Source organism: Euprymna scolopes, chromosome 14 (assembly GCF_053919585.1).
Source record: "Euprymna scolopes isolate OS-2025 chromosome 14, ASM5391958v1, whole genome shotgun sequence".
Taxonomy (NCBI): domain Eukaryota; kingdom Metazoa; phylum Mollusca; class Cephalopoda; order Sepiida; family Sepiolidae; genus Euprymna; species Euprymna scolopes.
The window spans coordinates 53,053,389-53,069,847 of NC_136495.1; the positions used below are offsets into that span (position 1 = coordinate 53,053,389).

General features: G+C 33.4%; 2 protein-coding genes across 4 annotated transcripts in view; one reads left to right on the forward strand and one right to left on the reverse strand.

Annotated features, from left to right (window-relative positions):
* The window catches only part of LOC145293011 (potassium voltage-gated channel subfamily A member 1-like), a 125,260-nt gene that overhangs the window by 64,072 nt on the left and 44,729 nt on the right, over positions 1-16,459 (reverse strand). The window lies entirely within an intron of this gene.
* LOC145293012 (uncharacterized) overlaps positions 14,627-16,459 on the forward strand; it is a 76,075-nt gene continuing 74,242 nt past the window's right edge. The window contains exon 1 of the mRNA XM_080139286.1: positions 14,627-15,341. Within this exon, the coding sequence (XP_079995412.1) occupies positions 15,198-15,341 (144 nt within the window). The 5' untranslated portion in view covers positions 14,627-15,197. The remainder of the gene's footprint in view (positions 15,342-16,459) is intronic.

A 16,459-nucleotide genomic window follows, 5' to 3' on the forward strand; every position in this document is an offset into this window, starting at 1 on the left:
AATATATACATATATATATACATATATATATAAATATATACATATATATACATATATATATAAATATATACATATATATATACATATATATATAAATATATACATATATATATACATATATATATAAATATATACATATATATATATACATATATATATAAATATATACATATATATATATACATATATATATACACATATAATATAAATATATACATATATATATACATATATATAAATATATATATATAAATATACATATATATAAATATATATATATAAATATATACATATATATATACATATATATTAAAATATATATATAAATATATATATAAATATATATATAAATATATACATATATATACATATATATATAAATATATATATAAATATATACATAAATATATACATATATACATAAATATATACATATATATATAAATATATATATAAATATATACATAAATATATACATATATATATGAATATATACATATATATACATATATATACATATATATATAAATATATATATAAATATATACATATATATATAAATATATATATAAATATATACATATATATATAAATATATATATAAATATATACATATATATATAATATATACATATATATAAATATATACATATATATACATATTTATATGAATATATACATATATAAATATAAATATATATATAAATATATACATATATATATAAATATATACATATATATACATATATATACATATTTATATAAATATATACATATATATATAAATATATACATATATATACATATATATACATATATATACATATATATATAAATATATATATAAATATATACATATATATATAAATATATATATAAATATATACATATATATATAAATATATACATATATATATAAATATATACATATATATAAATATATACATATATATACATATTTATATAAATATATACATATATATATAAATATATACATATATATAAATATATACATATATATACATATTTATATAAATATATACATATATATATAAATATATACATATATATAAATATATACATATATATAAATATATACATATACATACATATAGACATATACATATATATACATATATATATAAATATATACATATATATATATAAATATGTACATATATATACATATATATATAAATATATATATTTATATATATATTTACACACATATGCACACACACATATACACACACAGATATCTATAATATAAAGCTGAATGTGTGTGTGTGTGGTCACGAATAGGCTCCCATATTGTTTACTATTGAAAAAAAAACTGATTACATATAATGATAGCAGATGTATCGAGACACAGGAATGGGTGTGTTTGATCCGACAGAACGGTTGTTCATTAAAATTGTGGAGTCACAAAGTATGGAAATAAAAAATTAAAAAATTTAACATGTAATGATCTGGCTGCCCCCCCCCTCCCCTCCTCAGAGTCCATTTTCTGTACGTGTTTTTGAACCCAGTCAACGACGGGTACTTTTGCTAGTATATATATATATATATATATATATATATATATATATATGTTCAAAAACAGCCTACAGAAAATGGACTCTGATTTATGAAAGTATGATAGGTTATGAAAAGGAAGGGTTGTAAAGAGATAGCTTCGAATTTGGGGGTATCAAAACCAAAGCAAAATATGATGAAAGTAAAAATAAAATAGAGAAACCCCATAATTTATTATACCATACCTGTTCACACTGAAACACTTATCACAATATTCTGTGGATCTATATTAAAAAACTTTGTTAAACTTTGTGACATATTTCCATTCCATGGAACGAACACCCCATAATTTTATTATACCATATTTCTTCAAACTGAAACATAATTATCAAAGTATACTTACGCATATAGATATAAAAAGTCTTTATTAAAGTTTGTGCCTATTTCCATTCTATGGAGGCCAGACGCGAATGCAGACCCCACAATTTTATTATACCATCCCTATTTAAGTTAAAACATACTTATCAAAGTATTATTATGTACATCTATATAAAAAACACTTGTTCACGTTTTTTTTTTTTAATTTTATAATTTTTTATTTCCATACCTTGTGGACGAGGAGCGTACGCAGACCCCCACAATTTTAATGACTCATCGTTATGCCAGATCAAACTGTGTCTGTGTGTGAAATGCCTATTTACTTGCATCCCCACAAACTGACCCAATCGAGAAGGACTTTTTCACCTCGATTTATTCATTCGCAAATAAACTATAAAAACTACAATTTTTAAAAAAGTTACTTTTGTTCGGCCCAAACACTGGTCTACTGTAATAAGGGTCAGAGTTATAGGAGGGGGGGGGGGCAGCCAGATCATTACGTTTAAATTTCTGCATGTTGCTTCAGTCAGGGAACAGGGGTAAGTGAGGGAATTACAAAGGCTAGTGGTTCGAAGAAAAGCTATTAGAAGGGAAATCTTCCACCATCTAAGCATTTCTAAGTGAAGGGGTGAAATGTTAGTGCTAGTCGGGTTGGTTAATTGAAGTTTCATTTAAAAATTCGGCATAAGGCCATCAAGAGTAAGAGGAACTGAAGGCGGGGTGGGTGAGGTGGCGTGGGATGGGGGTGGGGATTTACTCTTTACTCGACGCATTTTGATCTACTCTTACAATTACTGTTCCCTTCATTCCTTTCTCCATTTTTCACATAGTCACACAATACGTAGTTAAGGCAAAATAAATTAATTTGGACAATTAAAAATTTCATACTGCCATGAAACTTCCTGCTTCGGAGGAAACCAGTTCAAACGGTCTGGGGTTAGTACTGCTGTGGAACAATATTTATTTATTTTTGGTCCCTCGGCCAAAGGAGAGTGGACCTGTAAATTCACTCTTGTCCGTTCGTCTGTTTGCACTTTTCTCAATAACTATGGCTTGGAATTTTTTGAAATTTTGCACAAACATTAAACATGATATAAGTAAAAAAAAAAATAACAGAATGGATTTTCCGGGAAAACTCCGGTTGCCTTCCTAGGGGTGCCTTTCGAGTTAAAATGGCTAAAATAGACATTTGAAACTTTTCTGCTTCAGAGGAAGCCAGTTCAAACCGTTTAAGGTTAGGACCGCTTTAGAACATTATTTATTTATTTTTATTTATTAATGTCGGTCATGTTTGAATTTATGTTTTGAAATATAAAGTAAAGCATAAAGCCTATGACATCACGCCATAACTAAAAAGGTTCAAATAGATCAGTTTGTAGAACCTCAGGCTGAAGATCTCAGGGTTTCAATTTCAATTTCTGTGCATGACATTCGTTTTATTTATGTTTCTGAATTTTTTAGATAAGGAGTGGTTATTCGTATTACTTGAATTCTTCAAACTACTGTTCTCATCTTGAGTGTCATTTTCACAATGTTTCAGTTGGTGCAACTCCTGAACTTCTTCCCGGGTATCTTGCTGAACTTGGGAATTTGACAGAATTTACTTCACAGGAGTAGCATGCTCTCGTTCCGTCAGTCATGACTGGATAGAGATCATAAGTAATCTGCAATTGTATTTTTCAGTCGTCCACACTGAGGATTGAACCTTCAAACTTCAGGATAATATCACTTTTACAATTGATTTTTCCAAGTACTCTAACCACTGTGCCACAAGTTCGACAAGATACACCTGAAAAGGTCAGAGGTTACATCGACCGAAACGTAAAAATGACACTTAAGATCAGAATAGCAATCTGAAGATTTTAAGTAATACAAATGTTCGATTTATGCCACGAGAATTTGGTCAGCTAGCGTCTTTCTTAATTTCCTGCGTGATGCTAACAGAACTGGTGAATCGTGTTATTTTTATTTGCACTAATTGTTTTGTAGTGACCAGCTAACCCAAGTCGCTCATCACATTAACAAAAGAATGCATACGACCGGAATCAATTTATTAGAGGGACATTTTGATGGTGTCACCGAATACCTACGCAAATTGGTATCACGCAAGGAAACATGATTGTAATGCATCACTTTGACGCACAAACTCATGGGACTACATTTTTTATCCCTTTGTGTATGAATACAGTAAACAGGTTAGAACGTTTGATAAAGCTGATATATAAAGATTAACACACCAAAATTTAAACAGTTTAGACAGTGTTTTTTTCTCAAATTACCACGTTGACGCCCATGATGTTGCTCACTTCTAACTCTGTCTGAAAGACGTTAAACTGCACCAAGTCCAGAAAGCATTTCCACAAGTAACCATCACTGCTGCCTGTGATTATCACATACGTCAGACTCCGTCTATCAGACGTAAAACAGCATCAAAAAGAATACCAAAGACCAGAGTTTTCTCAAGACACTATCTTCACTGCAGAAATGAGCAGAAATCAGAGGCTCACAGTATTAATGCTGGAATCTCTCAGGGGTCCATCCTGGGCCCAACTCTTCCTGATCTACATCAATGATCTTCCAAATCACATCCTAAGATCATTCGTAGACATTTATGCTAACAATACTATCATCTATGGCAACAATCCAAAGGTTGTAAATAATCAAGTTCTTTCTGATTCTCTCTTCTCTGATCTTGAGCATGTGGTACAACGGGGAAGTGGTGGCTGGTTAATTTTAATACATCTAAAACCTAGCTTCTATCTTTACATCATCAATGCTCTGATCCCTGTCTGCGATTAATTGAAATGAATGGCTCTCGTCTTGGGGAGACTCTATGTTTTGACAAGCTTCTGGATCTGATGTTTACTCCTGATCTGAAATAAAACATGTACATCAAATCCGTTGCCAAGGTCACTGAAAAAATTGCGGGATCGTTCTACTGCTCCAATAGATATCTCACTACTGATGCAATTCTCTACCTGTATAAGAGCCAGGTATGTTCAAGGATGGAGTACTGTTGTCACATTTGGGCAGGAGCTACTAGACACACCTTATCCTGTCTTGACAGAGTTCAAAATAGACTTCGTAGCCTAGTGGAGGATGCCCTTTTCTTTTCTCTGCAACCTCTTTTCCACAGAAAAAACATTGCGAGCCTGTCTCTGCTTTATTGTTATTTTCATGGCAAGTGCTTATCTGAGCTCCAATTTATGCCCCCCCCCTCGCCAAACTTTCATGAAAAACACTTGTCTAGCTGAAACCACTATCAATACTTTCCTCTACTCTTTATCTGTGCCTAAACCTAAACGTAGATTCTATGAACAAAGCTTCTTTCCTAGAACTGCACACCTGTAAAACTCTCTTCTGTTTGCCTGCTTTCCAGCTGACTACAATATGATCGTCTTCAAATCCAACATAAACAAATTCTTGATGAACGGTTCCCTTAAGTAATCCAATTTGCCAAATTTCCGCTACTGATGATTACTACGGTATTGTGCCATTGACTAATGTACACTCATTACCCCTTATCCTCGAGTGGCCTCCGGGTCTTGATCAGCGGTGACTCCTTTGTAAACGAAAAAGAAACCATCCAAAGAACGGCTAAGGATTACCAAATTCAGACAGCCATTCCGAAAGTCCCAGTAATGATTGATCGATCTACAGCCCACCTTCTGCAGGCTGAATGACCATCTCGAAATTCTCATCATGCAGACTCAATTGCTATTACCCAAATCGACACGGATTAAAGTGTCGGATAAAAACTGAAAATGAACGAAATATTCTATTTCTCATTAACGAAGATAACGCCAGCAGAAACTATTTCGCCATAGTATTCAACGTTCGTGAAATTTTTCTTTGTTAAATTACGCTAACTTGATACGTTCCTTAGTCTCGAAGGATTTCTTCAGTCATTAAAAAAACAAAAAAAAAAAAAAAAAAAAACGGTCAGTCATTTATTTACAATTAAGTAGTATTCTTTTACTACTCGATGGACGTTCCCAAATTTTTGTCTTATAAAAGATAGCCATAGCATTAACGGACTCCAATCTTTTTAATTTTCTCCACGTGGGGAGACAGAGCAGATTCAAGAACTCTGACTTGCACATCTAGCACATAGAAAATGATATTCTTCTGGTTAATAAAAGTTGTTATTTTAAACGTTTGTTCCGGAGTAGTCTCTATTTGTTGACGTATTTTATTTTATTTTTTTACTTGTTAGAGAAAAGTGTTCCGACGCACGCTCTCTATTTCGTCATGAATTCAGAGACCGGTCGATCCATCTCCTCTCTACAGTTTTGTTAAAAGTGCAAATACAGACTAACAAATACAGACAGAAAAATCCAATTGTTTATAAAAGAGTGTAAAATCAAGTCTATCCTAGCATGTTGAATCTACTCCAACTAGAGTGACAACAGCAATTGTGCATTTTGTTCTTTTTTAATTAAACATATTTTTTTTAAATAAATAAATGGTCCTATATGATATGATAAAAAGGACTTTTGAAATAGCGTCGAGAGATATTTCTAGGATCTCTCTAAAGTCAATAGAAACCAAAAAATGACAAAAAAAAAAAAAAAAAAAAAAAAAACAAGACAAAAAAACCACCTAAAATATTTTTTTAAAATTAATCGTACTCGTTCGTACCAAGTAGAAAATAGCAACAGCTTAGGATCAAGGTTAAAGGTTAAATTTAGGGCAAGGTTAAGTGAGACGACGATTAAAATAATGTGATATCCACATTATCGTTAAGAAAGTGCCGACAATGGTAAGAATCAATTGGCGTGAAGAAATAATGAAAACAATAAAGTTTGATTTAAATTTGTAGTCGGTGCTCTGGGATCGATACTGCTAAATTGAACACATACTTTGTGCCCATCACCGACAAAAATATTGCGACTCTCTCACGTGACCGGTGATTATTCCCGTCTAAAAAAGAGGTTAGGAAGGGAAGCTTTTTAACCTCTCTTAACCCTCCCTCTCTCTCTCTCTCATCCGCGTCATCTCGCTTGAAAGAACCCCAACTCTAAGAAAATGGCTACTTCAAGAGTGGAGCTTTTGTAAAAAAAAATTTTTTTTTCCGACGCTAAAATAAGACATTACTGTGATATTCATTTGCAGCATACTCGAAAACCTTTAGAAAAGTTGTCATCAAGTTGGAAAGAAAGTAAAAATTTACCTTACCCCCCCTTTTTTAAACGGGAATCATCACTGGTCACGTGAGAGAGTCGCAATATTTTTCTCGGCGATGGTCACAAAATACGTGTCCAATTTAGCAGAACGTTATAATTGAAAAGTGATCCCCGACGATAAAGAAATTTTGGTCAATTTTTACGACGTGCCCCAGCGTATTATGAACACCCCAACCTCCCCATGTTAAGAACGGCTATCGGAATAACCTCCCCCCTTCTTAACATGGGGAGATGGGGGGGGTATTCCGAAAGCTGTTCTTAACATGGGGAGTTGGGGTGTTTATAATACGCTTGGGGAACGTCCTAAAAATTGACTGAACTTTTTTTTTCAATTCTATTTTTCTTTTTATCTGAAAGTTAAGTTTTTATTTGATGAGATTAACACGAAACAAAAAGAAAAAGAAAAAAGTGTAAATTGTGGAATTTAGAGGTAGGGGTCAATTTCCTAAACGTCTGCCGATTTAAATAATTCGAAATAAGAAAAATGATTTTTGTTTTGATTTAATCATTTTTATTGTGCAATAATTTATATCAGTATGAAATAGGTTAAACTAAAAAAAACAACAAAAAAATAAAACATTGTTAAATGACTGTCTTGGTAGATAAAGAAGGTTTACTGATATCGGCCCGGCCCGATGATACGAATTCAAAATAGAGGCATGTGAATAAGAAAAGGCAAAAGTAGAATTAGGGAGGCATTTCTTACAGGAGAACGAGCACGAGCGGTGCTTCTGCTTCGAGGATCGATACCGCGAGGTGGAGGTTATTTTTATTTCTATTTATTTTTTGGTTTTTCTTTATTATTGTACCTATTTACAATGCCTCCCTACGGGACAGTTAGACACCAGGGTCGTTTTTTAACGTGGAGAAAAGGCACAAGCATAAAAAATTGTCTCAGTCGTGAAAGAGAACAAAAAATGGAAGTGCAGCACTGCAGCAACTGCAGCATCTGAAGAACAGATACTACACTTTGATCTTGTATTGTAGCGAAATTTAAAAAAAATGAAACATTGAATTTCAAGTGAAACCAATGGTATCTACTGAATTGTCATGTCACAATAATGAAATTATCTAAAAATTACGAAAAACGATAAGGTAGAAAATTAATTAAATTAATGAAAATAGTTTTGGAGACAATTAGCAAAAAATTGAGTTTTGCAAAAGAAACAGGAGAATTCTAATGGTTACTAAAGGGAGGTAAATCTCTTCTGAAAACTGAAAATCTTTTGCCAATTTAGCAAAACTTAATTTTCACTAATTGTCTTTGAAAACTATTTTCATTAATAATTAATTTTCTATCTGATTGTTTTTCATAATTTTTGGATATTTTCATTACTTCGACATGGCAATTCAGTAGATCCCATTAATTTCAGTTGAAATGCAGTATTTCAATTTTTGAATTTCTCTATAATAATGATGAAGGATCTAATTTTTGTGTTTTGCCCTGAGATTGTCAATACATACATAAATAAATAATAGAAATGGGATTCTGTTTTTTCTTTTTTCTCTTTTTATTCATGTGATTAAACATCAACACCTGCAAAATACATGATGATAATAATAATAATAATAATAATAATAATAATAATAATTTGGTATGGAAAAGTGCACACTGCTGATCATGAGGAGGGGAAAACTGAAAGCAACAGAAGGTATGGTACTACCCAACCAAACTGAGATAAGGGCACTAGGTGAACATGATAGCTACAAATACTTGAGAATTCTGGAAATAGACACTATCAAAGCAACAGAAATGAAAGAGAAAATTGAACAAGAATACCGGTGCTAATGCACTTACTGATCCGCGCTATTTTTTAAATCGTATTTCCAAGTTTAATTAAAGTTTTATGATATGTTTTTTTTATTCAATTGTAAGGTTAAAGTACAGAATAGGTACAAACCACCCTCCCCTCCCCGTGTTAAGAATGGCTTTTTAAATAATAACGTTATTATTTCAGCACGGATCAATAAGTACATGAGTACAGGAATACCTTAGAAGAACCAAGAAGACTCCTCAAAACTAAACTATATATTAGAAACCTAATTAAAGGAATAAACACATGGGAAGTGTCTCTAGTAAGATACTCTGGACGGTTTATAAGTTGGACCAAAGAAGAACTGAGAAATCTCGATCAGAAGACCGGGAGACTCATGACAATGTACAATGCACTACACCCAAAGGATGATATTGACCGACTTCATGTGAAAAGGAAAGACGGAGGAAGAGGGCTGGCTAAATAATACAAAAAAGAACTAGAAAAATACATAATGGAGAACACTGAAAGAATAATTACCACAGCAAGAGATACGGAAGAAACAAACAAGATAGAAAAAAGATACGAAGAATAAGACGAGGAAAGAAAAATGGGAAGAGAAACAGCTACATGGACGATTCATAAGGATTACAAAAGAAGAGACAAACGAAAACACTTGGAAATGGCTACAAAAAGGAAAGCTAAACAGGAAAACTGAATCCCTAATAACAGCCACACAAGATAATGTGATTAGAACCAACAATATCAAAGCAAGAATCGACAAGACGCAAGAAAACAGCAAATGCAGACTCTGCAGACAAAAAGATGAAACAATAAACCACATAAGTGAATGCAGTAAACTGACCCCCCCCCAATATAAAAATAAGCACGATCAAGTAGGGAAGGCAATGCACTGGCAATTATGCAGACAATTGCATCTTGAACACCAAGACAAATGGTACAAGCACAAACCGACAACAGTACTAGAAAATGAAAGTCACAAGTTCCTATAGGGCATGGATATACAAACGGATAAACCCATCCAAGCAAGAAGACTGGATGTCACAATAGTTAACAAGGAAAATTCCTGCCAGTTTGCTGTTCCAGCAAACCACAGAGTGAAGATCAAGGAGATTGAGAAGCGGAGAAAATACACGGAACTGGGCAGAGAGATCAAATCAAAGGAATCTGGAAAATGAAGTCAACAACAACAACAACAACAACACTAATATTAGGAGTGCTAAGAACAATGCTGAAAAAAGAATGGGAGAGATTGGAATCAGAGGGATAGCTGAAAAGATACAATGGATAATGATAATGAAAACTGCAGAAATATTAAAGAAAATCCTAGAATGCAGAGACTAACACCACACAGACACAAACTGGGCATACAGAAACGGCTACAGATGTAAAATACAAAGAAACATCATATGGAATCATGAAAACAGACGGTATAATTGTAAGTTACCCCCCCCCCATGCGCCCCTGAGTTCCGACCCCCTCTTTTTTACTCGCATGTGCGTATGTTACTGTAAGCTACACCATACCTAATAAATGAAGAGGGTCAAGGAGGATGGAAAGACTGAAGAGAGAAAGCACTAATCAGACCTCTGCTGGCTGAGTGCAAAGAGGACTTGGATCTTGGAGAGGCTTTTTGCCATCTGAATTCCAGGGAAGACCAATAGTTGCTGCCAACGATAAATCAATGGCTAGTGGCTCTTATGACAATGCAAATTCTTTTGCAAAGGTTATTGAATAAGGTAGAGAGTACTGGAAATATGGAGAGACTTGTTGCCACTCAGACTCCAGAGAACACCAAAAGTTGTAATCAAGGAGAAATCTTTGATGATAGCCTGTGTGACTACACCTAGTGAGTAAATAATAATATATATGTAGTGGGTTCACTTTACCATATATATACAACAAAAAATGATCAATAATTTTCTGACCAGAAAATTATTGATCACCTAATTCTTGACCACATAGTATGGGACAAAATGAGATCCCATTTTTTTTTTTTTTGCCTTAAAAAAAAAACAACAACAACAGTTTTTCCCAGAACTACAAGTATATTTAGCGAAATATCAAAATAGCTGACTTGTTTACAAATAATCTGAAATGCATTCTGGTGGATTTAATTTATAATGAAATTATTTTTTATATAGGATTTTTAAAGTTCGTTTTAGTACTAATTGTATTTTTTTATTTCCAGAAATAATCGAATAGTAAAACAATAGAATAGCTAGGCTACATAGAGGCGACAAAACACACTGATGTACAAGACAGTCAAACAGTGCAACGGAATTTTCATGCATGCTTCTGCCTACCAGTGTTCGCTACCAATCACATTAAAAAAAACTGTCTCACGTGGCCCAAATCAACCAATGATCGCAAGTATTTAAAAATAAAAAGAATAGTCTGCCTCCAATATTAAAAAATAATAAAAACCTGGTGCTAATTTTTATGTCTCTTCTGATTGGCCGACTATTATTTATTTATTTTTTTTTTGGTTTATTTTTATTGCATTATTTTTCCAAATTGAATTAATGTTGATGGATTTCCCCACATTATAAAAGGATTTTTTTCTCTTCGAGTAAACCATTTGCCGATTTTACAATATTTTTTCTTTTCAGTTTATTTTTCAAAATAGAATTAATGTTATAGTGTAGTATCTGTTTTGGTGACTTAATCATTTCTCTCCTTGTTCAGTGAAGGAGAAATCTTTTTAGATTGCAGTAATTTTTATTTCAATCCTAATTCGGTGTACCCTTTTTTTCAGGAGATGGATTTCTCTACATTAAAAATCGACATTTGTCTAACTCTGCTTTCATGGAGAGCCAACTAAATTGGAACAATATAATAAATAGTAAAAGTGCAGAAGAGTTAATCAAGAAATCGTAAGCAAAACAACAACAGATGCCTTATATAAATCGGCAAATATTTAAATCGAGGGCAAAGTTAGACAAAGGATCTGTAGGGATGTGGGTTGAATGGTCACCAATTTATAATCGGGATTTATCAATTTATAGGACCGTGGTTGCGTGTGTCGCAATTTTATTGAAGTCGAAAGTAGGAGTGTATCCGCGGGACCATTAAAGGTAAATTTAACGGGATCGTCGATTAATAGAAAGGTTTCACCAATCCACATCCTTACATAAAAAAAATAAAAATGAAATCCAGAAAATAACGACACTCGACAAAGAACACAAAATTCCTGTATTAACACGAAATAAAAAAAAAAAAAGGTCTTAGTGCACTTATTGACCTGCACTATTTTTTTTTAAATAGTATTTTCAAGTTTAATTAAAGTTTTATGATATCTGTTTTTATTAAATTGTAAGGCTAAAGTACAGAATAGGTACAAAACATCCTCCCCATGTTAAGAATGGCTTTCTAAATATTAACGTTATTATTTCGACACGGATCAATAAGTGCGCTAGTACCAACAACATTTATTTACATGTTAGGAATATTAGTTTAAATTGTTCCAACATAAATGTTTTCTTGTGCGGAATGTTCATAATGAAGGATTAGTGAAGTGAGGATACTGTGAGAATAGCACAAGGCTTGAAATTACTGACTTTTTGTGAAAAACAGTCCTATACAGTCATATAAGTGAATACGTGTGTGTATGTGTGTTCATATCGTAAGAACAGTAGTTCGAAATAAAATTGTTTAAAGGGAGATTTAAATTCTCGTTCGATGTGGTAACTTTCCATGATGGGAATTAAAGTTCATATGCATTGCACATAATATCAGGATAGGGGATTTTAACGTTTCCTAGTGACTTATGCTGTTCTTGAGAAATCGAAGAGGAAACTAACTTAATTTTTTGCAGGCAAATCTTTAAATACAGGCCTTCTCAAATGTTCCAGTCTGTTTATTGTATTTCTACGTGAGGGAGCGTAACATAGTTCCTTTTATTTTATGTGTGCATGTGGTTGCATCATGACATCATATACCTATGTGTACTTCATATGCGTGGGCATTGAAGTGGTGATCGCTATTAAATGTTCCTGCCAGGGATTTATTCCAGCTGGGCATAGCGGTTGCTACAGATCGTTTTTTTTTATGCGGGGAAAGTCCATCTTCCTCCAAAAGCAGCACTTGCATTGGTATTTTTTGCCGTAGTCTTGAAGGATTCCTCCTTTACTGTCCGATCGAGGAGAGAAAACATTGTTCATTAAACCAATAAGAAAAAAAATTATTGTAGTTGACCTATATTCAGAGGGAACGTAAAAATAAATACCGGTTTTATTTATTTTTTGTTAATATTGAGAGCAGACGATATTCTTTATTTTTAAATGCTTGTGAATGATTGATTAATTTGAGTCACATGAAACAAATTCTTGATTGTGATTGGTGGCGAACACTAGTGAGAAGTGGGCCTAAAGTACCATCCCACACAATGGTATTATTGTAGAGCCTCTACAGTAATACCATTGTGTGGGATGGCACTTCTATTCTAACCACCATTCGCCCATGTATGGAGTATTGTCATATTTGGGCTGGTGCATCTGCTACTAGTCTCTCGCTCCTAGACAAGGTTCAAAAGAGAGTCGCCAATCTGATAGGTCCCGAACTGTCATCTAAACTTCAGCCTCTGTCACATCGACGAAATGTTGCACCCCTCTGCCTGTTCTACAAGTACTTTAATAGTGAATGCTCTGTCGAACTTCAAGCACTTGTACCCCCTCGACGTAAATACCCCTGACAAACCCGACAAGCAGCTAAATCCTACCCCTTCACAGTAGAGATCCCTAGATGTAAGAGAGCCTTCTACTCCAGTAGTTTCTTCTCCAGAACCGCTAGACTTTGGAATTCCCTTCTGGGTCCTTACTCTCCCAACTGTACTGACATGATTCAAGTGTAACTGACTGTACTGTAACATGAACCGACATCTTGCTGCCCAACTTCCTACATAGTAGTCCCCTACATTAAAGTGGCAACGTGCCTGGTTTGGGATGAAAATGTAAAAAAAAAAAAACTCTATGTGGACACTGAGTACTGATAATAATAGAAAAAGGGAACGAGGCTGCATTTCTTTAATTGTGTTCGCATATTCTTATTTACTAGTTTCTTCACAAGGAAAACAGATACAAGATCGTTTTCTAATTTATGGAAAATTCAGCTCCCAAAAAGGATCACTCTTTGGATTTGGGGTAAAAATAAAAATTGCCTTAGTCTAGAATACATCTTTTGACCTAGAACAGAAACAACACTATGATCCTATGTTTGCTCGCTCTCCACAAGAGCAAAGTTTTCGATTATAATCAGCTAGCGTCTTCCCTAATTTTCTTCGTTGGGCTACCGGTAAAGAGGCAAAACACCTTCGCTTTTTTTTTTTTTGTGTTATTCAGTATTTGTATTTTGAAGTGATTTATTGAAATAAAATATAAAAAAAATAACGTTATTGAAAAGTATACAATCAAAAATAACAAAATTATATAGATAAAAAAATAACACAATTAGTCTTTTTTTTTTAATATATACTTTTAATAACATAATTAGTGCAAATAAAGACTAATTGTATTATTTTATCTGCATTGTTTTAATTGTATACTTTTCAATAAATCGTTTCAAAATGCAAACATTGCATTACAAAAAAAAGCGAAGGTACTGTTATGCGTCTTCACCTGTTTCGGTAGCGCCACGCAGAAAATTAGGGAAGACGCTAGCTGACTTTAACCAAGTTATCCAACTCCTTCAGAAGGGTCCTTCTGGATTGGGATACAATATATCGCCTCAATCTGGCGATAAGACGACAGCTCTTCTCTCCCCATCTATTTCTAGCGCTCCATTGGATTGCAGACTGAGTGAATGAATAGATAAGGAGTTAGTAGAAAGAGAGGGCGAATGAACGATAGGCGGTGACGTTAAAGCGGCAATGCGAGGGGCAAGTGGGAGGAGAGTGCGCATGTCAGGAAGAGGAAGTAGCTCCAGCAGCAGCAGGAGCCAGCGTGTACCATGACGCCATTACTATCATCACTGCCACAATGGCGCTGGTAGCTACACGAACTTAATTCAACATTGCTGGCGGATACAGCAAGAAGACGAAAAAAGAAAATACGTACATACCATACCGAGAGCCGTTGAAATAAGTACAGACAATCAGTTTTAGCTTACGAATATATTTTCAATATATTCTACGCCATTTTGAGAACTGGGTCGTTTCTGTATGTTTATTTTACCATCCGAATCGAAAGAGGATAATACAAAGAAAGAAAAAGTGAGCTCTCACTGGAGATCTGCTTCGTATACATATAATATACATTATATATCTGAATAGAGAAAGCCTGTGTTAAATTACAGTTTTTTTTATATCCGCCTTTTTTCTTTTAAAAAAAAAAAAAAAGAAGAGAAAATGACACAGTTTTTGCCACCGAATCTATTGGCTTTGTTCGCTGCCCGGGACCCAATTCCCTATTATCCTCCAGTCGACAAACTCAGCCATGAAAAGAAGAGGGTCCCCTACTCTGGAGTCGCGCAGTTTTTCAAGGAATTTGAGGTAATATAGCCCCCCCCCCCTAAAAAAGAAAACCCTACATATTCCCTCCCCTCTAAAATCTTCACTTTAACTTTTTGAATTATTTAGATTATCTGGACTAATTGGTTGGATGTTCTTCACAGAACGTTTCGACCAATGTCGCCTCTGACCTTCACGTGCATCTTGTCTAACTTGTGAACTTGTTAGAGATTAATGAAGAGTTTTCAAGTTTGACCAGAAAGTACTCCGTGTTCGAAAAGATGCGCTTGAAGGAGGTGGCATCGGCCGAAACACCGTAAAAATATATAACTACCAAGAAGAGAATAGCACTCCAACTGATCCAGATCCTTCTTTAAAAAAAAAAAAAAAAGTGCTAATGCACACTTACTGATCTGCGCTATTTTTAAAATCGTATTTCCAAGTTTAAAGCTTTGTTTTTTTTTAAAATTTTTTTATTCAATTGTAAGGTTACAAAACGCCATCCACTCCCCATGTTAAGAACGTCTTTTTAAATAATAACGTTATTTCAGCACGGATCAATAAGTGCATGACTGCATGGTGCATGAGTACCAAAAAATGTCTTTCAATTTGACTTTTTCTTAAATCTAACTTTCATTTGCATTCTTCGGTATTTATGCAGAATACGTACCGTGCAGAAGTAATAACGTTTATTTAGAAAAATCATTCTTAATGTGGGGGAGGGCGTTGTGTAACTATTCTATACTTTCACTTAATTTAACAAAAATACTGTAAAGATTAAACTTAAATCCTGTCTAGAAAAAAAAAAAAAAAATACGACGGACCACATTCTGCATAAGTACGCTTTCTTTTGCAGTCAACATGATTTTTTTTAAACCTGCTCTTTATTCGCATATATTTACCATGAGAGTATCTATTTTGTCTATTAGTTTAATTTTTTAATATATATAAAACAATAGTTAAAATTGAAACTAATCTTCGAAATCGTTTTCAGATTCTTAGACCAAGATGGCGGAAAATTAAGAGCCTCCATGCTTTCGTAATTTATTAAACACTAGATCCGTTCCTCTACCCGTTTTCTGTTAATTTCTCTTAAAATACAAACTATAGTTAACATTAATAATTTGTTTGAATATAACATGCACACATGTGTATATATA